We start from the raw sequence: 27117 nt of genomic DNA, 5'->3' as shown, positions 1-27117 counted from the left end.
ATTAATTGAGGAAAAAATATAACACTAAGTATGTTAAATCTAGAAAAAGAGATTAAAAAATGAATGATATATTTTTACAATTTTTTATAATATGAGAAAAGAAACTAATCACCTATTTTTCTATATTTTAAACATTTTTAGTACTTAGAATAAACAACCTAAATTAACCTTTTAAAAAAAACTAATAACTAAATTAAATCAAATTAAAAAAAAGGTAAGGAATAAAATTTGAAAAGACAAAAAAAACGGGGCACGTAATAGTAAGGCGAATTCACATGTTATTCCACTCTGCTACCATATATTTCTACACAAGACAACCATTTAAAATTTCATAACATAACCAAGTCCACTTAGGTTTTGACACGTGGTAAGCTAGTTTTAAATTAAAAAAAAAATGAAAATTACAAATAAACAAATATATAACAGCAAGGAGAGAAATTCAGTTTTGTATTTTCACCTTCTTCTGTCAGCGAGTTTCTCTCAGATAACATCTCTCAACAACCATGGCCAATTCTCAAAACTCCACCAAAACTAACAAACAAAGATATGGTTGTGCCTAGTTTTTCAACATGAATCTGAACCTGCTACCTAAATTCCGAACAGGTCAATTGCAAAAGCCAATCCTGCAAAAAAAACACCTCCAAAAACCTAGCTCTAAAAATCTGAATTACATGCCGATTGAGCATGGATTAGAGCAATTAAGAGAGGATTAAGGTTTATTACAACAAGGAGAACACTGTAAACACAAGAAATTGTAAAGAGAAGCAGAAAACTACCGACTTCGTGCGGCTGTTTGTGGTTGTCGGCGAGCTTGTTGTTGAGGTTATTGTTGTATGGCTGTGCGTCGGAGATCCATGGAGGAGTATCGCGATTGGACTCTATTCCCGAGGCGGAGAGCGGCGGCCCGGTTCCGGTGGTAGTCGGTGATTGGAGAAAGTTCGTCCGAGGGAGGGCGGCGAATCGTACGGACGTGATGGAGGAGGGCGGCGAATCCGGTCACGGGTGGTTCGCGGTTCCGTCGGATGGGTGATGGCAAGTGGACCCGAATTCCTTCATCTATTTTTTCTGTACCTGTAATCAATGAAAATAACAACAAGCACCATTCTATTTTGAAAATTCTTAGATTCATGAACTCTTGATGTTTGTTCCAATCTTCTTTTCCTTGTTGTCTCTGTTACTGCAATTTGACAGAAAAAAACAAAAAGGAAACCACATTCGCATTTGTATTTTGTTAGAGTAAATGAAAAAGTCTGCGACGTAAAAATACATTATGGTTCATAAAAGGGGTTTTGATTTATAACATAACATGATAAAGGTTATATTGGAGAGTTTATTCATGGTGTATATTTGACATAGTGTACAAATTTCGCAAGTGAGTTATTTTGAACAATTTGGGGGTTGGATTTGAATATGGTGGTTTGAAAATTAGTGTATATTAAGCGTACAAGTAAAAAAAATTCTGAAACAAAAGTTTTCTGAAGTAAGAGTGTTATACGTGAAAAGGGTTAGAGAGAAAGGATTAGGAAATTGGGCGCCCCCTTGTAAGTGGGTGTTGGTTTCTTATTTATAATGAAAAAAATTAGGTTAGACTAAAAAGTAAAATCAAATCACAATTTGATGACAATTAATCTATAATAGTTAAAATTTGAAATCAAATTTGATTTGATCTCTGAATTATAACTATTTAGATCAATTTCATAGAAACTTTCCTAACATAAAATGCACTAAAAATCAATTCAAATATTCATATATTTTTGTTTCTTTTTGGTGGAGTAGAAAGCATGAAATCAAGATTTTAAATAAAAAGATATTTTTGAAAGTTGAATAAAAAAAACGAAAAATATTACTTAATTAATAAAAACCAATTTTGTGATAAAAATTAAGTTAGTAACAAAATAAAAGGTAAAAAAACATCAGAAGTGGAATTCGAACCCAAGACTTTGTACCCGCAAGCCTTAACCTCTTACCAAATGCGTCATCACTTTTATCCGTAATAAAATGACGTTCACAAATTTATAAGGGTAAATTTTGGGGTATGACACTTCTACATAATTAGTGATGAGTGTAACACCCCACTTTCTCATATCGAAAATAAACGAATTATAAATACATAAATAATCAGAGTAATACGAGTAGGATGTCACATCTTCTAAACAATTCACTAAAACATCACTTTATTTTATAGTTCCTCATTAAAATAGAATATTCAATACTGCAGCGGAATTTAAAAAAGCTTATTAATTTTCATGGCACCACGGCCTCAACAAATAAATTATATCCCCTAAACAGATGGTCCAACGATAATATCAAAATCAAGATACGTAACAATTTAACTGAAAAGAAAACAAAACACAGCGTATCCCAACGTTCCCGTGTTACGTATCAGAACGACTCCTAAGACTCGATCAGGTAACACTCGACAATCCAAGCACTACTCTGGTACCTGGTTATCTATACTCCCGAAGAAGCACAGACACAACAACAGAAAAGGGGTGAGAATTACATTCAATAAATACACGGTGAGATATCACATGGTTAAGGAGTAGTATCTACACCACGCACAAACACAATCATAAACAGATTCTCACTCCATCAATTACACAACAACATCATTACACAACATTTGCAGTCAGTCAGAATGAATGAAAATGCAACTCTCAACTCTACATGCATGTGGTACCAACAGGGCATAAGCCCTAAACAATTGCCATTATTTTAGAGGCGATAACAAGGCATAAGCCTTCAACAATGCCAATACAGGCCAACAACAAAGCATAAGCCCCCAACAACATATGTATGCAATATGGACATCCAATCAACACAATTCAACAACACAAGGCTTCAGCCTTCAACTCATTGCCATTTAGGCTATCAATCAGCTCAACAACATGCAACTATAATTTTATTATTTCGTAGTTACATTCACAACAGTCAACACAACTTATCACAATATTTAATGTCCAAAGCATAACTCTTACAGTCTCTCTATGTTTACCTAAGTCCTAAAGTTTAGTAACTCAGAAAGGTATTTATTTCACTCAAGGATCAGAAGAAAATCACAAAAATGGAAAATTCTGCACACTAGCGTAACCATACGCGTACAGCTAAGCCATACGCGTATACCCCCTTGCCTATACGCGTATCATACGCGTTTCGCCAGAATCAGATTTGCACTAAAAACTCCTCCATACGCGTATCACATTCTCATACGTGTATGACCTCTCTCTCATACACGTACCATACGCATTCCACCAGTAGGTTGTACTATGCTGGGACAGGGCTGCGTATCATACGCGTATAGCCCCCTGGGTGTGTCCCTCATACGCGTATGGCCTCAACCCGTACGCGTACCATACGCAAACTGACAGGAAAACTGTCTTTCCAAGTCTGCACTCGCACCAGTTCGTTCTCACTCGTTTTCATCACTTCCAGTCTGCGATTTCGGGTCCAAAACATCATATTTTCACCTATTAACTCGCTCCCTTCATCTAGATTCATTAACCTATTATACTACATCAGTTTTAACATGATAACAACTCAATTCCTACTCATCAAATTGGACAGTTTCACATTCAGATTCAGTTCCTCTTATGAACACAACAACAACTCAACCAACACCCAACACCACATCATAATTCATCAATCCAAAACAGAATTTCGTCCACAATCATACAATACTCATTAGTCATGAAGAACAATATACAAGTCAAATCAATTCACACATCAAAGAAGGGATCAAACATCAATTGTGAAACCTAAAGAGGGAAAAAAACCCTCACTACCCTCTCATGTTGTAATCACCATTTAAAGAACCCATTCTCCCCCCTTACCTTAGGATTGAGCTTTGATCCTTCAACAATGGTGGAAGTCTCCTTTCTCTCTTGCCCTAGCCTCTTTCTCTGTTTCTACGTTCTTCACGATTTTGCCCAAAAAACTATTCCTTCTAATTTTCTTCCTTATTTTATTAATCTCCTACTAATCCTTAATTTGCTAATGGGCTTACTACACACCCTCCCAATTACTAATCATTACTTGGCCCCAATAACTAATTAATCATTTTACTTCTTATAAAAATTATTAAACTAATATAATAATAATTAAAATATCAGTTTAAGCACCAAACACACCAAATAACTACATAATAAAATAAATATCGAAAATCGGGGCGTTACAATGAGCTCCTATAATCATTGAATCACGTAGTCAACATCTTTAAAAAAGAAAAAAACTGTTAAATCAAAACCTATGAAGGAGACTTATCAAAAATCGAAACATCCCGCTGACTATAACCTCAAATTAAACAGTTAAGGCAAAAGTTAAGGGATAACAAAGTCAAAAAAGAGGTCACTACGAATCCTCGACAAAAGAAAACATTACAAAAAAAAGGGGATGACTGCCTACCCAAATAAACTTCCAATACTTTAACCATCATCAAATGTCAGTGTTACGACTTCAAGCTCTGCTAGGACTTAAACGAAAGGTTAAATGAGCATAGGATCGAAGAACATCACGAAGATTGGGATGGGTACAAATAAACTTTGAGCCATTAACCTTTGTTTCTTAAACCGAGAACCAAGCCACGTTACAACCCTTGAAAGTCCTAACTGAAGCATGGTTAGTTCGAAAGCATACTGTCACCAAAAGGTATCCTGACTCCTTAAGGTTTGCCATAATGCTGAGTTGATATCAGGTTTTTACAAATATCACGCTTTTACATCTTTTGTTTTACAGTTTTTCAAAAATCAAGACATACATATGCATTGCACCTTATGAACTCATTATTAAACATATTCTGCTACATAATTTCAAATGTTAGCATCAGGAAGAATCTGCACAGGGTATGACTAATGACTAACAGTTATCCCGACAGACAAGATCACTCTAGAAGCCATGTATACAAGGGGCATGACATGTTTTATCCAATCGATCTAGGACAATTGGGTCAAGATTCCAAGAATCTCTCAAAATGCCAAACAATCAGGGGCATCATACTAAGTCTATGGGTACCAGGGGCATGTCATCCATAGTACACATCGCATAAGGTCCTCATAAGGCAAATCTCTTCAAATTCCCTACTAGCTTGGGAAAAGCTATGCAAGGCCTGTCCGAAACTTCGATTAATACTCATTGGTGTGTCCTAATCAATACAAGTTCAGGAATGGCAGTTACTATAACCACTGAGGGCAATGTTCAAAGCATCAATGCCTTCCCAAAGTGCCAGTTTCACATGATCATATCCCCACAGGGTAATCCTCGAAAAGATATCTACAAATGCTCTCTTCCCAACATAGACTTAGTTCCTCAACGGAGTTTACATCTTCAACACTTCCGGTTCTTCGATATTTTTCTTTTCTCCAAAATAGGGTTATTCACCTCACTTTTCCCGGTCAAGGTAAGTCAAAATCAATCTTTCAAATCACTCCCATCCCCAAGCAGAAGTTAAAGATCTCCAGCTAAATATCCTCGAGCATGATGTGGGAGTTCCTACTAGAATGGGAAGACTTGTACTCCGTATTCTCTGCAACAGTCAGGGATTTATTTTCCCCGTCAGACGCTACTACCATTTGCTGTCGTCATTAACGACATTTTGCATTCATACATCATGTACCCCAAGGCATATGTATAACACTCTCATTCATTTCAAAAAACACATTACAATACATGCATCACGATATTGCATAAAACTAATGTTGCTTTTTCAGTCTATTCCTACAAATCAAATGAACATTATCTTCTAGATATAATGCAGAGATAATCAAGTCAACGATTTAATTCTGACACTCATTCAAGATAGAGATTTAGTTCTGATACTTAATTTTGGATACATTCCAGAGATAGTTCAGAGATAATCAAGACAGAGATTTAGTTCTGATACTTAATTCTGGATATTTTCCAGAGATAGTTCAGAGATAATCAAGACAGAGATTTAGTTCTGATACTTAATTTTGGATATGAATTTTTATTTTTTAAAATATGACATGGTAAACTTATATGATGTGGTCTTGGAGGACAGGGTTTGATTCATCTTGATGTTAAAAGTATATTTTGCATATATAGTTTAATATTTTTTTATAATTAATTAATTACCCAAAATTTCAATAAAATATACTAATTTAAAATGATTAAAAAATGATTTAATTATTCTTTAAGAAAATTTAAAAATAATTTTTTTTCTTTTTATTTTTAAATAATATTATAAAATTAATTTTAGTTTTTTTAAAAAATATGACATATTAAACTTATAAGATATGGCGCCACATAATCATAAAAGAATGTGCGAACTAAATATATAAAATATTGAACAAAGGTATGAACAACTAGTTTTTTTTTTGGCTTAATTAGTCCTGAAGTCCTTTAACTTTAACTTAATTTCAGGTTTCACTTTAGTCCCTTATCTAATAAATGTTACATATAGTAAGTCCTTTAAAAACAGTTCTGTTAGCTAACTTAATCCTTTCTGTTAAATTTTGAAAAAAACGTTAATTTCTAGTGATGTGGCAGGACATCAAAGCATTATTTAAAATAGTGACTGAGCAATACTAATTTAAATAATATATATACAAATATTCTTCAAATAAATAATAAATAATAACAAATATTCTCCAAAATAAATAATAACAAATCTTCTAATCTTCAAATCTCTTAAATACCGTAATATATATTAACAAAAAATAAATATATATTAAAAAATCTTCTCCAAAATAAATAAATAATTGCAAATCTTCTAATCTTATATTAACAAAAAAAATAAATATTTCTAAATCTTCTCCAAAATAAATAAATAAATAATAACAAATCTTGAGATCTTTAAATCTCTTCAGGACAAGAATATATATTAACAAAAAATAAATTTATATTAACAAATCATGAATAATTAATAACAAATGTTCTAATCTTCAAATCTCTTAAAATAAATAAATATATATATTAACAATAAATTAACACAGAAAACACAATCTCTTCAAATCTTCCACCTGCTTCAGATCTTCCATCTCCTTCAATAGTATCTCTTCAAATCACCATAAACACAATCTCTTCAATTCAAGATAATCTTTTCAAATCAAAATAAACACTAGTAAACTTAGAATCCAAAAAACCCCTAAACTCAGCAACTCAAAATCTCATTTCTTCAACAACCTCTTAAATCCAGAAATTCAAAATCTCATTTTTCCAACAAATCCAAATCCAAAAATACCCAAAAATCCAAACAGGGAGGGGATAAAGAAATGACGAATGTAGAAATATAAGCTACCAATGATTTGCGATATTTCCATCACGGAGATTTTGAGGTAAACTGAACTGAATCTGTCGTTGTCGATTTTGCGGTTTGGATCAAAGTTGTTGAAGGAGTTGATTTTCCAACCATATTCATGGCTTCCTTAATTGATTTAACCTAAAAACACAAACAAACAAAAAACAAATAAATAATAGAAATCATTAAAATTTGTAGATCTGAAAAATAATGAAAAGTGAAGTTATCGATCGAAGATGTGAGGGGAAGACATGGTTGATTGAAGTATGAATTTATGAAGATTTTGTTTTGAGAGAAGATAAGAGAGAAGCAGTTTTTTTTGGCTTTATACCACCGGTTTAGTCCGGTTCGGGGGCGAGTTCTGGCATCAAGTGGTTCCATCCCCCTCCCGATCGCAGTTGCGGGGGAGAGAAGCAGTTTTGGTGGTGGGTTTTGTTTTGCTAATGAAAGATATATATTGAAAATTGATGATTACTGGAAATGGAAAGAAAATGATAGAAATTAATTATTTTAATAAATTTGTAATTAATGAAAGAAATATTTAATATCACATAAAATAATTACATGTCATCTAAGCAAATGCCAACTAAAGTGCCATGTATACCCAATTTAACGGATTTTACTAAAATTTAACGGACATGACTAATGTAATTAACAAAATGACATTTATAGGACCAAGAATCAACGTTTATTAAATAAGGAATTAAAATGAAATCCGAAATTAAGTTAAAGGACAAAGAATGTATTAAGTTTTTTTTTTATTTTTAAAGAGAGCGAAAACATTAATAAAATCAAAATAAAATGATGAAAAAGTGTATTTAAGTCTGGTTTATAAGTAAAACTACTCCATTCAGTTTGGTTCTAAACCGGTTTAGAACAGGCACCGGTTTGATATCCACACCAATTTTTTTGGTTATAACTCCTCGCCGTTCTGACTATATCACTCCTTTTCCTCAGCACCGCTTTGAAAGTTACTCAAACTCACCACCTCCTCCCACCACCGTCTTCAAAACTCATTACCGTAACTGTCGCCGGAAAATTCAATTAATTTTATGAAACCCAAAAACCACATATTCAACCACCCAACACTCAAAACACTACAACAAAAATGCAACAATCTCAACAACCTTAAACAAACCCATGCCCAAATCATAACCACTGGTCTTTCACTTCAAACATATTGCCTCAGTCACCTCATCAACATTTCCTCTAAATTCAATTTATCCTATGCTTTCACCATCTTCAATCACATCCCAAACCCATCAATTTTCCTCTACAACACACTCATTTCATCATTGATTAATCAAAATAAAAATAGTGAAAATAAAATTAATCTAGCATTTTCACTTTATAGTAAAATTCTCACTCACAAAAATCTTCAACCTAATAGTTTCACTTTTCCTTCACTTTTCAAGGCTTGTTGTTCTAACCCATCATGGTTTCAATATGGTTTATTACTTCATGCTCATGTTTTGAAGTTTCTGAAACCACCTTTTGATCTTTTTGTTCAAGGCTCTTTGCTCAATTTCTATGCTAAATATGGGAAATTGTTTGTTTCTAGATATCTTTTTGATCAAATTGATCAACCTGATTTGGCTACTTGGAATATTATTTTGAGTGCTTATGCAAATAGTGTGAATAGTTTTGATGATGCTGAATTTTCCTTGGAAGCTTTGTGTTTGTTTCATGATATGCAAGTGGCTAAAGTAAGAGCTAATGAAGTTACAATTGTTGCATTGGTTAGTGCTTGTTCTAGTTTAGGTGCTCTTAGTCATGGTTTTTGGGTTCATTGTTTTGTGCTGAGGAATAAGGTTATGGTGAATAGATTTGTTGGAACTGCTTTGGTTAATATGTATTCGAAATGCGGGTGTTTGAATCTTGCATGTCAGGTGTTTGATAGAATGTCTGATAGAGATAGGGATACGTTTTGTTATAATGCAATGATTGGGGGTTTTGCTATTCATGGTTATGGGAATCAAGCGGTTGAGCTTTATAGAAAGATGAAATTAAAGGGTTTAGTTCCTGATGATGCGACGTTTGTGGTTACAATGTTTGCTTGCTCTCATGTTGGATTAGTGGAAGAAGGGTTGGAGATTTTCAAGTCCATGAAGGAGGTTCATGGGGTGGAACCGAAACTTGAACACTACGGTTGCCTGATTGATCTTCTAGGTCGAGCTGGGCGGTTAAAGGAAGCAGAGGATTGGTTACAAGATATGCCGATGAAACCAAACGCGGTAATTTGGAGGTCTTTACTTGGTGCAGCAAGACTTCATGGAAATTTAGATGTGGGAGAACTTGCTCTCAGAAAGTTAATAGAGTTGGAACCAGAAACTAGCGGAAACTATGTTCTTTTGTCGAATATGTACGCTAGTGTTGCAAGGTGGAACGATGTGAAGAGGGTGAGAATGTTGATGAAACTTCATGGTGTTAACAAATTGCCAGGTTTTAGCCTAGTCGAGATAAATGGTGCCATGCATGAGTTTCTTACAGGTGACAAAACTCATCCGTTTTCAAAAGAAATATATTTGAAGATCGTGGAGATTAATAGAAGACTACAAGAATATGGTCACAATGCGAGAACATCAGATGTTTTGTTTGATGTAGAAGAGGAAGATAAGGAAGGTGTACTTTCTTACCATAGTGAAAGACTAGCCATAGCGTTTGCTCTTATAGCGTCTCCTTCGAGTTTACCTATAAGAATTATTAAGAACCTTCGAGTTTGTGGCGATTGTCATGCGTTTACCAAGCTAATATCGGCGGTGTATGGAAAAGATATTGTAGTTAGAGATCGAAATCGGTTTCATCATTTTAAAGATGGGAGTTGTTCTTGTCTGGATTACTGGTGATAACGATTCCAAATTCACCTCACAGCAAAATTAGTACCTGAATGAAAATATATAGTTTCCTACATTCATTTGAAATTCAGTTTATTTATAAGATCATATAGTTGCATGAGAAACTTACTTACTGTATGTATAATCAATATTCTACCTTGAAATACATCTCTAGTATACTCCTTCAGTAGCACTTGAAAAAGTAACTCATCACTATAAATGTTAAGATAAACATGTAAGCCTTTGAAGTAATATAAAATGTTTAATGTGAATCTATGCTGGATTGTTGTTTACCCATCATAATAGTTTAGATATGTTGATATAACCTTTTCTGCATTTTAATGTCTCTAGAACTCATATTTCAAGAAGCTGAACAGTACATTAGCCTCTTTGGTCTTTTCAACATCCTAACCAGTTTCCTCTTAGTTAGATCCACCTTCAGTTTCACCGCTTCAGTTCTGGTCAGTATGATATGTTCTCCTAACCGATAGAGCTTAAGGTGGATTGTTGTTTGGATACGGCGCTTGTTGAGGTTTCGGGATCGTGGAGGCTGCATTGTGTTACGGGGAGTCGGTCTTGTGATTGTGTTGTGGCTGTTCCTATGGGTTCTCAGGTTTGTTCGTTTTTCTGCATTCTCAATGTTTAAGAAAATAGGATTTTCTTTTTTAATTATTTGTCCAAATTAATCTGATTATAATGTTATAAACTTAGGGTGTGTTTGGTTCTGCGATGATCATAATTGATTTTGAAGGAGTTAATTTTGTAGAATTGATTAAGGTTGAAAATGAGTTGATTTTAAAGTGATTTATATTCGAATATATTTTAAAAATTGTGTATTTCAATATATTCTTAATAATTTTTTTGGTTAAAAATTGTGTATGTCAATATATTCTTCATAATTTTTTGGTTAAAAATTATTAAAAATTAATATCTGAGGTTCTATAAAATTCAGTTGGAAGGTCAATAAAATATAGTCTAATATGTCTGAGAATCCTAGCTCTACTGGTAAAAGTCAATATTGTTAGGTTTGACACCATCATCATAGTTCAAACCCTGAATCTCAAAGTCGCGTGTATGTGAATTTCTAGTGGTTATAAGCATTTTGTCTATAAAATATTGTTTGAACTGAACTTAAATACTTCTGTTTGATTCAATCTTAACTGAAATTCATTAGTCATAATTTGAATTGAGAGAAAAAAATATACTTGAATCAAATCACTTAGTTTTCCAAATATATTCAATCACATTTCATGAACAAATGTTTTTGACATCTTACTCATAAGTTTGTTATAGTAACTCAAGAACTTGTTACATTTGAATAATGTTTTTTGACTTTTAAAGATGTTGCAGATTTTGTGTTCTGATACAATTTGGCTAACAGGGTTCAATTCTAGGTGTGGAGGTCAGTGTTCATAGGAAATCATATTCTACTCAACTGGTTGATATGGAAGACCAAAGTGGTGGTAAGGAGAACGTCATCAGAACTCAAGAAGGAGGCTTTCTCAAGTCTAATGTGTTCACTTTGACTATACCACAGGTATTATATAGTTTATGTATTCTGAACTATGTAGCACTGACACCTTGGATTAAAGACATGTTTGGTGTCCAACATGTGTCAGCAACATTGACATAACACTGATTATTGTCGTTGTTTAAGTATCAGTGTTGTTTCTAGTGTTCATGCATGTCTGAGTGTGTTGATGCTTCATAGATGTGAAGGTTATTGATAGCTAGACCCATTTGGTTATGTTATCTTGTACTGGTTTTGTTTGTAACAGATAGATGGTGGTTCAAATTTATCGATTAAAATTAGTTGGTCCCAGAAGATAACATGCTGCAACGATGTGTTCTACGTGAATGTGCCATTTACCTTTCCAGATTTTGTCAACCCTGCCGGGAAGAGAATGGCTAAAAAAGAAAAGATACAATTAAATGTGAATGCTGTTAACGGTAGTGAGATTACGTGCAAGACAACAAGTAATCCCACGAAGGTTCATATTTGGTTCTTCAATTTTTCGTCGCATTGCAGTTGAAATTTCACGTATAATATAACCAATTAATCATACGTGTAATGATGTGCTTTTGTTCCCTGACTACACAGGAAGTAAAGCGCAGTGCTGGGAGCATAGGTTTCTCACATGACACTGATGTTCTCTCCTGGTCAAAATTTGGATCGGACGGCTATTCAGCCATTTAATTTTTTTGTGCCACGTCGTCACTTTAATTTGCAGATTGCAAAACTAAGCTTACAAACTGGCTTTTTGTCGGAGTATACACGTATGGGAATTCTCGAGATTGATCAGCTAAAGAAATCCAAGCAATCAGATGGAACCAAAGTATGTATCAAAAACCAGATATTGATATATTGAGTTTAAGAACTATATATGATGTGATACTAAATATAACTGGTAGTTATGATAGAAACTTTTCTAACTGTTGTTTGAAAATCATGACAAAAAGGTATCAAAAAACAAAGGTGAAAATGTCCAAGGTGAGAGAATGCTTTTGCTTCCAAAGTTAGGCATAGGCTTTGGCAACTTGACTGCAACTGCTGAGAACACTCCACCAGGAGCTGAAGATACGAAATTGCCCGATGGGGCTGAAATCTTTGTTAAGGCAGCCACAGCTTGTTGCGGCAGCCTCTGCAACCATTGCTGTTGCATGTGCTGCATTCAGCTCTGTACCAAGATGAACAACCAGTGTGCAACTGCATTTTCTCAACTTTGTATTGGTTTAGGATGCTATGGCTGTCTCAGCTGTTGTTCAGATATATGTTGTACTGGAAATGAAAGTTGAAATATCAAAGTTTGTGTAGTTAATTGTTAGTATAGTTTTTAACGGTTAATTGTTTGTAGTTAATTGTTAGTATAGTTTTTATCTCTCCTTTGCAAACAATTGAATTTATGACCTCCAATTAAATTAATCCTTACCTCAGCTAGCTCAAATCAGTTGAGATCACAACTTGTGCATAGTTGTTATCATGAAAATGTTTTATAGGGATCAGGATCGTCTCCATTTGCTAAGGAAATGGGCATCTCCATTGTATTGTATATATGGTTGACACCTAATACATTAAAAGAACAACGGTTCTGATTTATTTTAAAATAATATTAATTTTTGTAATTAAAAAAAGTGGCGGTAAATGGAATACGAAGGAACACTTTACAACACGACCTTCCATCTCTTTAGTTTTTTCTGCAACTCTTGACATTCATCTTCAACCGCTCATTTTACAACTCAAGGACATTGTTCTGCCGTTTCGTCCCGCTGCTTGCATCCAATGGCAGAAAGCTTTTACCAACAACATGTAGTGAACCTCCACGATTCATCTTCTCCCCAATGCATAGGTATGTTACTGTCTTTCTCTATTTATAGATATAAAAGATGAGTGCATATTTACTATTGAAAGCTTCTTTACATTCTTTTTATTTTTCTTCTAGAATCTTAAAATATCAATTGTATCATGTTTTCAGAAAATGTGAATAAGTCACAAATGTTAATGGAACAAGGAGTAGAGAAAGTGGTAAACAATGTACATGAAGACATTGTGCAACTAGGAAAAAATAGTGTTGTTGATTATATACCAAAATTAGGAATGGAGTTTGAGTCTGAGGTTACAGCATATGATTTTTACAACGAGTACAGTAGGAGATTTGGGTTTGGTATTCGTCGAGAATATGGAAATAAAAGCAAAATAGATGGAATCCTAACTTCAAGAAGATTTGTATGCTTCAAGGAGGGTAAACGGGGTGCCGACAAACGAGATCACTTGACAAAAGAGGCTAGAGCAGAAACTAGAAAAGGATGTGAAGCTCGTATGGTTATTTCGCTCGATCGAAAGATTGGAAAATACAAGGTTGTTGACTTTATAGCTGAACATAATCACTTTCTTCAGCCAAATGAGTATGTTCACATGATTCGTTCTCATCGACGTATATTCGATTCACAAGCATCCCAAATTGTATTAGCTGATGAATCTGGAATAAAACCAAAAGATTTTCATGAATATGTCTCAAAGCAAGCTGGTGGAATAAATGTTATTGGTTACACAAAACAAGACCATAAAAATTATCTGCGCACTAGAAGGGAACAATCACTAAGATATGGTGAAGTGGGTGCATTGTTGATACATTTCAAAAAGCAAAGTGAAAATCCTTCATTCTTTTATGAATTTCAAATGGATGTCGAAGAGCAAATAACAAATATATTTTGGGCGGATGCACAAATGATAAATGATTATGGTTACTTTGGCGATATCGTCACTTTCGACACTACATACAAGACAAATAAGAATTATCGGCCATTAGGTGTATTTGTTGGACTTAATAATCACAGGAAAACAATCATTTTTGGGGCAGCATTGCTATATGATGAAACGATTCCTTCATTCCAATGGGAGGAGAAAAGCCTAAAACCATTCTAACAGATCAAGATGCAGCAATGGCTAAGGCTATATCTTTAGTTATGCCAGAAACATTTCATGGATTATGCACTTGGCATATTAGAGAAAATTCCCTAAGGCACGTGAACCATCTTTATCAAAAGAGTTCATAATTTTCCTCAGATTTTGAAGCATGCATTGATCTACATGAAGAGGAAGGAGACTTTTTAAATGCATGGAATGCTTTACTAGTTGAGCATGATGTTTCTAAAGATTCATGGCTCCATACAATTTTTAGGTTGAAGGAAAAGTGGGCATGGGCTTATGTTCGGAAAACTTTCACGGCTCCTATGCTTTTACAAGCTGGAAACATTTACACTCCATCAATTTTTGAGGAATTCCAAGAGGAATACGACGAATATCAAGGCATGTGCATAAAAGAATTGAAAGAAGGGATGTATGCTGTTTCAAGTTATGATAACAGTAAGGAGCGAATAGTAACATGGAATCTTATGGATCAAAAAGTTGTTTGTGATTGTCGAAAATTTGAGACACATGGCATCTTATGCAGTCATGCTTTAAAAGTTTTAGATCTTATGAATATCAAGCTAATTCCACAGCACTATGTTCTAAAACGATGGACACGAGATGCTAGGTGTGGAAGAAACCAAGATTGGAAAGGGAATCATATTGAATTGGACAAAAAAGCCCATTTCATGAAGCAATATAATGAACTATGTCCTCGAATGGTTAAAATGACTAATCGAGCATCAGAATCTCATGAAACTTACACCTTTTTGTCTAAAGTTTATGAAGAGAGTGAGAAAATAATAGAAAGTATGTTGACTCAAAAGTATATGGATGGAGAGTCTAATGGGATGTGTAATGTATCCATATCAATTTCAAATGAAAAAAATGACCAAAATGTGGATATTGTTGATGTTGGTGGAGCAAAAGGCATAAAGAAGCGAGACTGCTTAAATAAAGTTAGAAAACGGCCTAAGTCTTGGGTTGAGAAATTGGCTCGAAAGAGAAAGGGAAACCTGTCGCAAAAAAAAGCAGAGGAAAATTTATCACAGAATAAAAGAAATAGAAATTTGGTAAATCACTTTTTACTTTTTCTCAATGCTTAACTAGAATCTTAGTATTACTATCTCCTGTTAATAATATATGTTACTTTTACTCTAAGTTGTGTAGGAACAATCCATAACAGCAGGATGTTCAAACTGTGCAAGAAAAATACAGAGGAACAAGTGGTGGTATACATGCTCTAAGTTTAAGTGAAGTTGGTAATGGAAGTTACGGCGAAACTACAACCCAAATGACACAATCGAGTCAAAGTGGTGGTATACATACTCTAAGTTTAAGTGAAGTTGGTAATGGAAATTACAGCGGGACTACAACTCAAATGACACAATTGAGTCAAGTTAACACAATAGGAATGTTCAACTTCTTTTAGACATTTATGATGTACATCATGACAGAATTTTGTACTAGTTTGGTGCTTACTTTTCATTGGTTTATGTTTATGTTTTGGAAGAGACTTATAACTAGTGTATAACTAGTGTATTGAGCTTCTGTTTAGATACTGGTTTATGCAATACACTAGTTTATGTTTTTTGAATGGTTTATGCTACCATTGTTTACTGATACATCAGTTTAAAGCAATTAACATGTTTTTTGAATTGGTTTGTGTTACACTTGTTTACTATGAAACAACTTTCTACCAAAAGTTATGCTACATCAGTTTAAGCATAATAATTATAAGACTAATTTTAAACAATAAACAAATAAATCATTTAATAAATTGCTCAAATAGCATTACAGTTACAAGGTTAATTCTCTTTTACAATCTCCCCAGATAACACAATACTTACGAGGCTAATTCTATAAAATAAATAAACTATTAATTACACTTAGGTACAATGTATAGAAGAAAATTCATCAAAAAATTGAAACTCCAGCAAAATTTCAGCAACAGCTCTATCTGAAATTCAGAATAATAATCTTGAGCAATGATTATATGAAATAACTCTCCACCAACACAAGGTTCCATCACAAGATGTACATAAAACCTATTCTCATAACTTAATCCCAATTTTAGGCATTTGAATTCCCAATTCAAAATAGGGTCAAAGAGAATCGTAATTATCGGAGTAGAAGATTAGAGTAGAAGATTGAAAATGGCAAGATACAGAGGACGTTTTAAATTCCAATCGGCGAGCGGAAAGCCGGCGCGAGCTGGAGGGTTTCACACTTCTCTGTTGTGAATATACGAGGGAAAGAGAGACAAACAGTGATGTACTCCCATTCTTATTTTATAAAAAAGAATATTCTTTTAAAATAAATCTCAACCATTGTTTCTTTAATGAGGCACGTGTGAAACACATATATAATAGACCGGAGATCTCCATTTTTTAAAGAAACGGAGAGGATCTGGACCCGTTTTATAGTTCATTTTCCTTTGAATTTTTGTTGTATTAGGTTTTTCAGGAGTTTAGGTCAAACATATTAAATTTACAACAGGAAGTCAATTTTCATTTTCAAATGTAATATCTGTCAAAAATAAGAAACACCTTTCTTTCAAGTATTTTCACTCCTTCCCTTTGAGAAGATCTCTGTTCTTATTTGACATTAAGAAACAAAAACATCATAATGTACACCAATAATCTCTCTTATTTTGTGAAATCTGAATATGACAGGGCTTAGCTTAGTTTTACAGCTCCTCATCATTTCCACCGACTATAATGTCATTCAAGTACACCAATAATATAGTTACTGCCTTAGTCTCAGAACGTTTGATAAATAGGGTATGACCGCTTCAATTCTGGTCAGTATGATATGGTCCAGAAGACAATCACAAACATGGCACATCATCTAGTGTCATCGACATCTCCTAACCGATAGATGGAAATTCTAGTCTCCTCGTGCCATCTCTAAAAAAATACCATCAACAAGCCCTGATCAATTTTGTTGTAGCTCGTGGTGGCACCATCACCTCTAAATAGCATGATTGAACCATATTTCGTTGACAATATTTAAACATATTATCTTGTCTTCTTTACTCTCATTTTAGTGCTAGGTAATTTAATTGAACTGAGAAAAAATGAACAAATTAGAAGCAATGCATAAAATAAGAAAAGAAAATAAATTGTAAAAAACTTAGTTTTAATTTTAATTTGGTTTTGTAATTGTAAATATCAAACTGAAATATCTACCATCCTATTTCGATCCAACGACTATTAGCTTTCTAAATGTATGAATGCGTCCTTACAGAAGATGGTAGGGAAACCAGCCCAATTTTTTATTGGTCAAAATCTTATTCACCAAATAGAATTCCACGTCGTCGACACCAACTAAGCAAGACACGAATTCCATTTCCAACCAAATGATTAGGAAGTCAATATCCAAATCCAAAACACTTGACGGTCTACTCAAGAAAAAAAAACTCCTCACCAACGCGACGTGCCGTCTCTAATTCCGTTACAACCCATCTATTTTTAACCATTCCACACAAAATTCCCAAAGAAAAAATAAACTCAAAACTTCCAACAACAAAACCAAAAAAAAAAATGAAAATCCAATTCTCATCCCCAACGATGACCTAAGACAAAAGGAGAACCAAAGAAGGAATCGCCAAATTCCTAATTTGCCTCTCCTCGAGTCCCAACAATGGCAGAAGAATTCTCCAAATCCGTCGAAGAAGGACTCAAATTATCCAAACGAATATACTTCGGCAACGACCGAGCGGTATCCGCGCCAAAACCGCCAACGTCGATGCTTAAATCCAACACAGCTTTTCTTCCGACGTCGCCTATGGTTTACGCGGTTATTCATGATCCTGCCATTGTTGATAATCCTGATGTTCCTAGCTATCAACCGCATGTGCATGGGAGGTGTGATCCGCCGGCGTTGATTCCGCTTCAGATGATTAATGCGGTTGAGCTTAAGGTGGATTGTTGTTTGGATACGGCGGTTGTTGAGGTTTCGGGATCGTGGAGGCTGCATTGTGTTACGGGGAGTCGGTCTTGTGATTGTGTTGTGGCTGTTCCCATGGGTTATCAGGTTTGTTCGTTTTTCCATATTCTCAATGTTTAAGAAAATACTATTTTTTTTTTTTTTGTTATTCGTCTAAATTGATCTGTTACAAAGTGTCATATTCATTTTGTGCTAAAAGTTGTAATGTATGTCAATATATTTTTGATAAAAAAAAGCTGTAATGTATTTGATTATATATATTTAAAAATTAATATCTGAGGTGCTATAAAATTCAGGACAATAAAATATAGTTTAATAGTCTGGAAATCCTAGCTCAATTGGTAAAAAGGTATTGATAGGTTGGATGCCGACATCATAGTTCAAACTTTGGACTTCACAGTCTTGTGTGAATTTTGTGTGAATTTTGCCTATACAGAATAGAATGTATGTAAGTTAGGTGAAGCGTTATTAAATGATGAAGGGCATCAGGTGTTTTATGTGACACAGGTACCGCTCTAACTGAAGGGAAACTTTTATCAAACTGCGTAAGACTTGCAATTTTGTACGGAACAAAATATTGGGCGGTTAAGAATCAACATGAGACTAAAGTAAGTGTAGTAGAGATGAGGATGTTGCCGATTCGATCCGCCTCCCAGCTGGGAGGCATCTACCTCATCCCGATCACGAGAGGTTCACCATGATGGGGTACTTTTGGATGTGTAGTAAGACTCGATAGGATAAAATTAGAAATAAAAATATTTGAGTGTCAGTATAGCGCCAATAGTAGAGAGAAGACGTGTAGATTCTGTTGTAAAGAGAGTAGACCAGATTGAGAGAAGACAAACAATTAGAAGAAGAGGAAGACCTAAAAAGACTATAAGAGAAGTTATTAAGAAAGATTTCGAGATTAATAATTTAGATAGAACACTATCCTAAATAGAACACTATAGCAAAAGTTGATCAATGTAGCCGATCGCACTTAATGGGATAAGAATTAGTTGTTGTTGAATGGATTGTTAAAGTATCTATTGGTTATTAGTTTTGTGGAAAATTGTAATTGATAATTATTTTAAAACAAGAGAGTATATAATTCTTGTGCAAAATCCTTGAAAGGTAGTAGTTAATATTTGAATATTTTTTGTCGCATTGTTGTATTTCTATGTGTGTCAAATGTTCAGTTTACTTTTAAAATAACTGTCAATTTATAACAAAATGTCCAGGCTAAAACTGTTAGTGTTCCATATCCATTATATGTTCGCCGTGGATATTTAGTAAAATCTTTGATATTATGTGAAATTAGCCATGAACAAATGTTTTTGACAACTGACTTAAAAGTTTGATCATAGTAACTCCTAAACTATTGTAATATTTGAATAATGTTTAACTTTTAAAGATGTTGCAGATTTTGTGTTCTGATACAATTTGGCTAACAGGGTTCAATTCTAGGTGTGGAGGTCAGTGTTCATAGGAAATCATATTCTACTCAACTGGTTGATATGGAAGACCAAACTGGTGGGAAGGAGAACGTCATCAGAACTCAAGAAGGAGGCTTTCTCAAGTCTAATGTGTTCACTTTGACTATACCACAGGTATTATATAATTTATGTATTCTGAACTATGTAGCACCACCAACACCTCGGATTAAAGGCATGTTAGGTGTCTAAACATTGACGCAACACTGATTATTATCGATGTTTAAGTATCAGTGTTGTTTCTAGTGTTCATGCATGTGTGAGTGTGTTGATGCATCATAGATACGAAGGTTATTGATAGCTAGATAGACACACTTGGTTATGTTATCTTGTTCTGATTTTTGTTTATAACAGATAGATGGTGGTTCAAATTTATCGATTAAAATTAGTTGGTCCCAGAAGATAACATGCTGCAATGATGTGTTCTTCGTGAATGTGCCATTTACCTTTCCAGATTTCGTCAACCCTGCCGGAAAGAGAATGGCTAAAAAAGAAAAGATACAATTAAATGTGAATGCTGTTAACGGTAGTGAGATTACGTGCAAGACAACAAGTCATCCCATGAAGGTTCATATTTCGTTTGTTCAATTTTTCGTTGCATTGCAGTTGTAATTTCACATATAACCAATTAACCATACGTGTAACAATGTGGTTTTGTTCCCTGACTACACAGGAAGTAAAGCGCAATGCTGGGAGCATAGGCTTCTCACATGACACTGATGTTCTCACCTGGTCAAAATTTGATTTTAACTTCTCATATACTGTAAGACTCAATGAGGGCTTTTAATATCATTGTTATTTGCAGCTTCACTGGAAAGCTTCACTTATTGGCATGTTATGTAACTACAGGTCTCTTCTAATCAAACAAATGGTGGGATTATTTTGGAATCTGCATATATGGATGATGATGATCAGAGAGATATGTTTTGCATGTACCTTTCTCCTGGAAATCTTCAGGGTAAGAAGGTTAGTAAAGTCTCTAAACTTTGTTATTCTCTTTTTGTTCTCATTGCTGATTCTATTCTAACTTTGGATTCACTTGTAATTTACAAGAGTTTCTCAATTAAAATAAATTGTGACAAAATTTTCGGTAAGTATATAGTACTTGTTGTGAAGTTTATCCAATTTGTCTAGGTCTTCAGGAAAGACATTGTATTCGTCATTGACATAAGCGGAAGCATGCGAGGAAAGCTAATTGAAGATACAAAGAATGCATTAACAGCTGCTCTCTCTAAGCTTGATCCCGATGATTCGTTTAGTATTATAGCATTTAATGGAGAGATATATCAGTTTTCAACTTCAATGGAATTGGCTTCAAACGATGCTGTTGAAAGGGCCGTTGAATGGATCAACATAAACTTTCTTGCTGGGGGTGATACAAATCTTTTGCATCCATTAAACATGGTAACTTATATATTCATGCAAATTTTCCTTTTTCTTGGAGATGGGTTTAGTTTATGAGATTAATAGTTGTGCACCGAGTGTAAAACTTTTCTATCAAATCACGCTTTGGTTTGCATTTGTATATTATATATTGATGCTGCCTTTTCTTTTCAGGCAATAGAGATGCTATCTGATGCTCGAAGATCAGTTCCAATTATTTTCCTAGTTACAGATGGAACTGTTGAAGATGAGAGACAGACTTGTGATGTGATAAAGAATGGGATCAAAGGAGAATCAATATTCCCCCGAATTTACACTTTGGGCATAGGTATCATTTCTCTTTTCTTATATATAAAAACTAAATCAAAATTTGAATATTATTGAGTTATTCTCAAGTTGGAATTTTTAATATTCTAACTATTTTCATTGTTATTTTGTTCACTTATACTAATCATCAGACCTCATTCAACCCCAGGTTCATTCTGCAATCACTATTTCTTGCGGATGCTAGCTATGATTAGCAGGGGCCAACATATTGCAGCCTTGGATGTAGGCAAGTTCTGAATTTAAACTTAAAAAAGTAAATATCGTTTTCATTGTTTATCTTTGTTTTTGTTATAAGTTTAGTTGCATCGTTGGGTTTTAGAGAAATTTTGCTTATCAACATTGGTCTTGTTTGGATAAACAACTTCATTAAACGCTTGTAGCATAAGCGCTTATCGTATAAATGTTTACGTATAAACTATTTCTATAACAAAAAATAAAATAAAATCGAATAACTTTCATATAAGCTATGAGATGTTTTTATAAGGAGAAACACTATGTTTACACCAAAATCTAACACTTACACTGTATAATAATACGGTTTTACTTTTTAAAATGTTTAATCACTAATTTTTATTAGCTCTGACACAAACAACCACATTGGGCATGATGTATTTGATACGGTGTAAAAGTGTGGTGTTAAATTTTTGGTGTAAACATAGCAACACTCTTTTATAAGTTGCTTTTCATTTACTCTCTTAATTATCATAAGCTCTTATGATAGTAGATTATTTCAAATAAGTCAATTCAAACAGGTCCATTGACAATAAATATATGCCTAACAAGAGTCTGGTTGCCAGTAAAAAAAAGAAAACAAAACAAGAGGTTTTTTTACATAATATATGCATCCTAATTGGAGAACCTGATCATGTCAACTTTGCTACTCATTGAATTAAATGCTTTACACACTGAGTTTGCATACAAGTTTCATGTAACTCATCCAAAAACCACTAGCTTTCTTGTGAAGAAATAACACCCCACTCTATGTCTCTTATTTGCAAGAGATGTATAGCGATTAAAGGAATGATTCACTTAACCTATTCTTTGTCAAATAGAAGGTGCAGAACAGGCAACTCCTGGTCACACATGTTCTAGGTCACATTGACTCACACCCACATCAGCTTGAGGGGGACTATAAAAAGACTGGTTCAGTTAAACTAGCTCGAGTCCATGAGAACTTGTTGTAGACTTATCCTACACTAGCAGACCTTTGTAACTAACAGTCAAAGACACTTAGAACTGTTATAGCAACCCTAACAAACTGACTAACATGTGTCAGTCAAATTTAACTTAGATACCTTCTAGCACTGGTCATCAGAAGGCCTATAAATAAGACCAATCTCAGTTGTAATCATTACACAATTAAAAATTCTAGTTTAGGTTCCAAGAACATCGTGAGCAATATTTACAATTCTAATAACTATTTTAAACGAAGTTAGATAAATTTTTGATTGGCCATTACTATTTGGTGTGACTGTGAGTTAGCATGTTTTTCACCTTTTCTAATTAAAAAAGTTAGTTATTAAACATTAAAAGTATTTCCAATGTGACTGTTCAACTATTTATTACCAGATTTGGTTGAGCCTCAAATGCTAAAACTGTTTAACAAAGCGTCATCTCTTGTTCTTGCAAATATCACAATGGACATACTCGATGACCTGGAAGAAGTTGAGGTAAACCTTTTACTGTTATCTGGATAGAAAAAAACACTTTATGCCAGTGACTTGTTTTTCTGCCTATTGAATTCTGCAATTTCCAAATCCCATGGGGGATATGGAATGATTTTTATGTTGCACATACATTATCTGTCGTGATTTTTTCTGTTTGTACCTTCTTTAGACACTTATTAAAATGTGATGACTCTTTTATATGATGATATTGTGTTGGAATTGACATAATTGTATCAGTTTTTGCAATTAATTTTCTGTGATATGTGTTGCATTTATCTAGCTTTCCTTGATCTCATAGGTCTCTAATGGCATTATTTGCCACGTTTATATAGGTGTACCCTTTGCATATTCCAGATCTTTCATCGGATTCTACATTGGTTTTATTTGGAAGATACAAGGGAAACTTTCCAGAAGTTCTTAATCTAAAAGGTGTCTTGGCTGATTTCAGTAATTTTGTAATAAACATGAAAATACAAAATGCTAAGGACATGCCTATAGAAAAGGTAATGTTCTCTACACTACATAGCATATTTAAATTTCAACTAAATGTCTTAAGAGGTTCTAATTATGTTTCATCATTGTAATTCTGTTGCATTGTACTTTTCAATTACAGGTTTTTGCAAGAGAACAAATAGACTATCTTACTTCTCAAGCATGGCTTACTAACAATAATCAAATAGAACAGAAGGTTTGTTATTTCTTTTTGTTTGTTGTTACTTTTTGTCACATCACCCCATGCATAATGTAGTCAAGCACAAGATCTTCAGTAGGATCGGACGGCTTGTGAAAGATTGTGAAACTCGGATCCTTAGCATGGAACGTAAGATCCTACTGAAGAGAAAAATGGTACATATATGTACACTGAAACATACACAAAAACAAGAAAATTATAATACATGTCCAAAAAAAAGCCTCAACACATTTTTTTTTTCCGATCTTACTTCAAAAAGCTCGATCTTGACCACACCAGCAGCGAAAAGATCTTTCTCTGATCGTAGCACTCTCAGGCCTCCTTAGCACACGATCCAGCGTTTGATCTTGACTACACTGCATGCATTCACATGCTTAAGTTGAAAAATTTTAATTCTAGTTATAATGGTCCCTCTATTGGATATTCAGCCATTTAATTTTTTTGTGCCACGTCGTCATTTTAATTTTCAGGTTGCAAAACTAAGCTTACAAACTGGCTTTTTGTCGGAGTATACACGTATGGGAATTCTCGAGATTGATCAGCTAAAGAAATCCAAGCAATCAGATGGAACAAAAGTATGTATCAAAAACCAGATATTGGTATTGAGTTTAAGAACTATATATGATGTGATACAGCATATATTCTTTTTCAAATTAAAAAACCTCGTACTTATGATAGAAACTTTTCTAACTGTTGTTTGAAAATCATGACAAAAAGGTATCAAAAAACAAAGGTGAAAATGTTCAAGGTGAGAGAATGCTTTTGCTTCCAAAGTTAGGCATAGGCTTTGGCAACTTGACTGCAACTGCTGAGAACACTCCACCAGGAGCTGAAGATACGAAATTGCCCGATGGGGCTGAAATCTTTGTTAAGGCAGCCACAGCTTGTTGCGGCAGCCTCTGCAACCATTGCTGTTGCATGTGCTGCATTCAGGTCTGTACCAAGATGAACAACCAGTGTGCAACTGCATTTTCTCAACTTTGTATTGGTTTAGGATGCTATGGCTGTCTCAGCTGTTGTTCAGATATATGTTGTACTGGAAATGAAAGTTGAAATATCAAAGTTTGTGTATGATTATATTTATTTATTTTTTTAATGGTTAATTGTTTGTAGTTAATTGTTAGTATAATTTTTATCTCTCCTTTGCAAACACTTGAATTTATGACCTCCAACTAAATTAATCCTTACCTCAGCTAGCTCAAATCAGTTGAGATCACAGCTTGTGCATCGTTGTTATCATGAAAATGATTTATAATTCATTTTCCTTTGGATTTGTGTTGTATTAGGTTTTTCAGGAGTTTAGGTCAACATATTAAATTTGCAATAGGAAGTCAATTTTCATTTTCAAATGTAATATCTGTCAAAAATACGAAACACCTTTCTTTCAAACATTTTCACTCCTTCCCTTTGAAATGATCTTTGTTCTTATTTTACATTAAGAAACAAAAACATCACAATGTACACCAATAATCTCTCTTCTTATTTTGTGAAGAAATTGTGAAATCTGAATATGACAGTTTTTAGCTAAGTTTTGCCTAACAATTGTTGCTCCTACTCATCATTTCCAGTGATAATAATAATGTCATCAAGTACACCAACAATATAGTTACTCCCCCATGGTCACTTTGACTTTATTTGAAGCACAAAACTACAATAAATTTAATGAAACTTCCAAATCATGCTAGTGGCTATTGCTTTAATCCATATAAAAGCTTTCTTAACTTGCACACAATGTTGGTGGCAGTATGTTCACGATACCCATGAGGTACAAAAGCTTTCTTAATTTGCACACAATGTTGGTGGCAGTATGTTCACGATACCCATAAGCTCATCACGAGGAAATGCATTTCTCATATCAAGTTGGTGTATGATCTAATTGTAATTAGTCGCTAAAGATAATATCACCATGGCAATATTCATTTTTGCAAATAGAGCAAATGTCTCTTAATAATCAACTACATAATCTACTACGTAGGTTTGAGTGAATCTTTTCACTACCAACTTTGTCTTGTACCTCTCACTAGATCCACCAATCTTGTATTTAATAGTGTATATCCATTTGCACACTAGCGGTTTCTTTTCATTAGGTAGAGTAACCAAACTCTCAAGTATTGTTGTTATCCAATGTCTCATTCTCTAAATCCATGACTTGTTTTCATTTCTTCTTGGAGAATGCTTTAGGGAGAGAGGTTTGTATTGTTATAGTTCTCTGATTTTTGAGAAAGGCTTTATGGGTAGGTGAAAAGTATTCAAAGATAGTTGCATAGAGGATAAAATGACTTTTTGGTACAAGTTATGATACCTTTTCTAAGAGCAATTGGAAGACTTATATGTTTGTAGTGCGATGGCGGTGGTTGATAAAAAGAAATTCAGCAACTATTGAATCTAGATTTTAGGGTTAATTAAGAACAAACATAGAACAAAGATTTGCAACAACAATAAAGAAATAGTTTGTGAAATTTTTCTTAACTTCTCAAGAAGGAAACAACCAAATAAATACTCTAGGGTTTAGACCTAAAGGTTGTCCAAAATGGGCCTAGCCCAATAAAAGAAAATTACAATTAAAATAAATACTCTTATTTTGTCACATAGTCTTGCATCCACTTGGGTTTGAATTTAATTCTGTTGGGCCTAATATCACTACCATCTGGTCCACAAGCAACCTTGTCCTCAAAGTTGGGTTTAAGAAAATCCTGTAAAGCAGAATCAGCCAAGGCCTAATGGAGCGGCCCAATCCGCTTTAACCCATCAACATTAGGGTTTTGCTTTTCTTTTGAATGGGACAAAACGGCAGTGGAAGTGGGATACAGCTCATCCCGCGTGCTCCTCGTGTCCCCAGGCTGGCAATTGGAAGTTGTGCCAACGACTCTTAGATCAGACGGTGGAGATTCTAGTGCCAGGGAATCCAAAGAATTTTGTGGTGGAGATTTGTTTAGCGTGTGGGAACCAACCAAAATATCACGTGGTGTACTTTTTGAACAGCCCAAAGACTTAAGAGTGATAGCTGTTGGGTTAACGTCATTCATATCTTCACACAATCTAGAACTCTCTCTCACATTCTCTTGTAACGCTTCAGTTTTCTCACCCTTTGAAACTACTTCTCTTTCGGTCACTGAATCTTTGCCTTGTACC

The 27117-nt window shown here is 34.1% G+C and overlaps 2 protein-coding genes and 1 pseudogene across 5 annotated transcripts; all 3 read left to right on the top strand.

The window, feature by feature from the left end:
* The first annotated feature begins 8159 nt into the window (after positions 1-8159).
* Positions 8160-13013, top strand: LOC131594995 (pentatricopeptide repeat-containing protein At5g43790-like). 4 transcript variants are annotated; one of them, XM_058867207.1, is made up of 5 exons: positions 8160-10699; positions 11468-11623; positions 11965-12077; positions 12188-12422; positions 12547-13013. In XM_058867207.1, exon 1 carries the CDS (start codon positions 8305-8307, stop codon positions 10096-10098), a length of 1794 nt encoding a protein of 597 aa, XP_058723190.1. In that variant the 5' UTR covers positions 8160-8304; the 3' UTR covers positions 10099-10699; positions 11468-11623; positions 11965-12077; positions 12188-12422; positions 12547-13013. The 4 variants fall into 4 exon arrangements, with proteins under 4 accessions (XP_058723190.1, XP_058723188.1, XP_058723187.1 ...); XM_058867205.1 differs by having other exon boundaries at positions 11481-11623; positions 11865-12077; positions 12547-13012; XM_058867204.1 differs by having other exon boundaries at positions 11865-12077; positions 12547-13011.
* A 353-nt stretch (positions 13014-13366) lies between these two features.
* LOC131597544 (protein FAR1-RELATED SEQUENCE 5-like) lies at positions 13367-15926 on the top strand (annotated as a pseudogene).
* Positions 15927-17857: 1931 nt separating this feature from the next.
* LOC131594993 (uncharacterized) lies at positions 17858-25108 on the top strand. Its single transcript, XM_058867199.1, has 13 exons — positions 17858-18532; positions 19879-20034; positions 20272-20484; positions 20591-20680; positions 20767-20883; positions 21052-21321; positions 21475-21628; positions 21776-21853; positions 23197-23297; positions 23627-23797; positions 23908-23982; positions 24456-24560; positions 24703-25108. The coding sequence occupies exons 1-13, from the start codon at positions 18140-18142 to the stop codon at positions 25036-25038; spliced, it is 2259 nt and encodes a 752-aa protein (XP_058723182.1). The 5' UTR covers positions 17858-18139; the 3' UTR covers positions 25039-25108.
* The last annotated feature ends 2009 nt before the right edge of the window (positions 25109-27117 follow it).

Source organism: Vicia villosa, linkage group LG4 (genome assembly GCF_029867415.1).
Source record: "Vicia villosa cultivar HV-30 ecotype Madison, WI linkage group LG4, Vvil1.0, whole genome shotgun sequence".
Lineage (NCBI taxonomy): Eukaryota > Viridiplantae > Streptophyta > Magnoliopsida > Fabales > Fabaceae > Vicia > Vicia villosa.
Note: the sequence above shows the minus strand (reverse complement) of the source record. Positions and strands in the feature narration are given on the sequence as shown.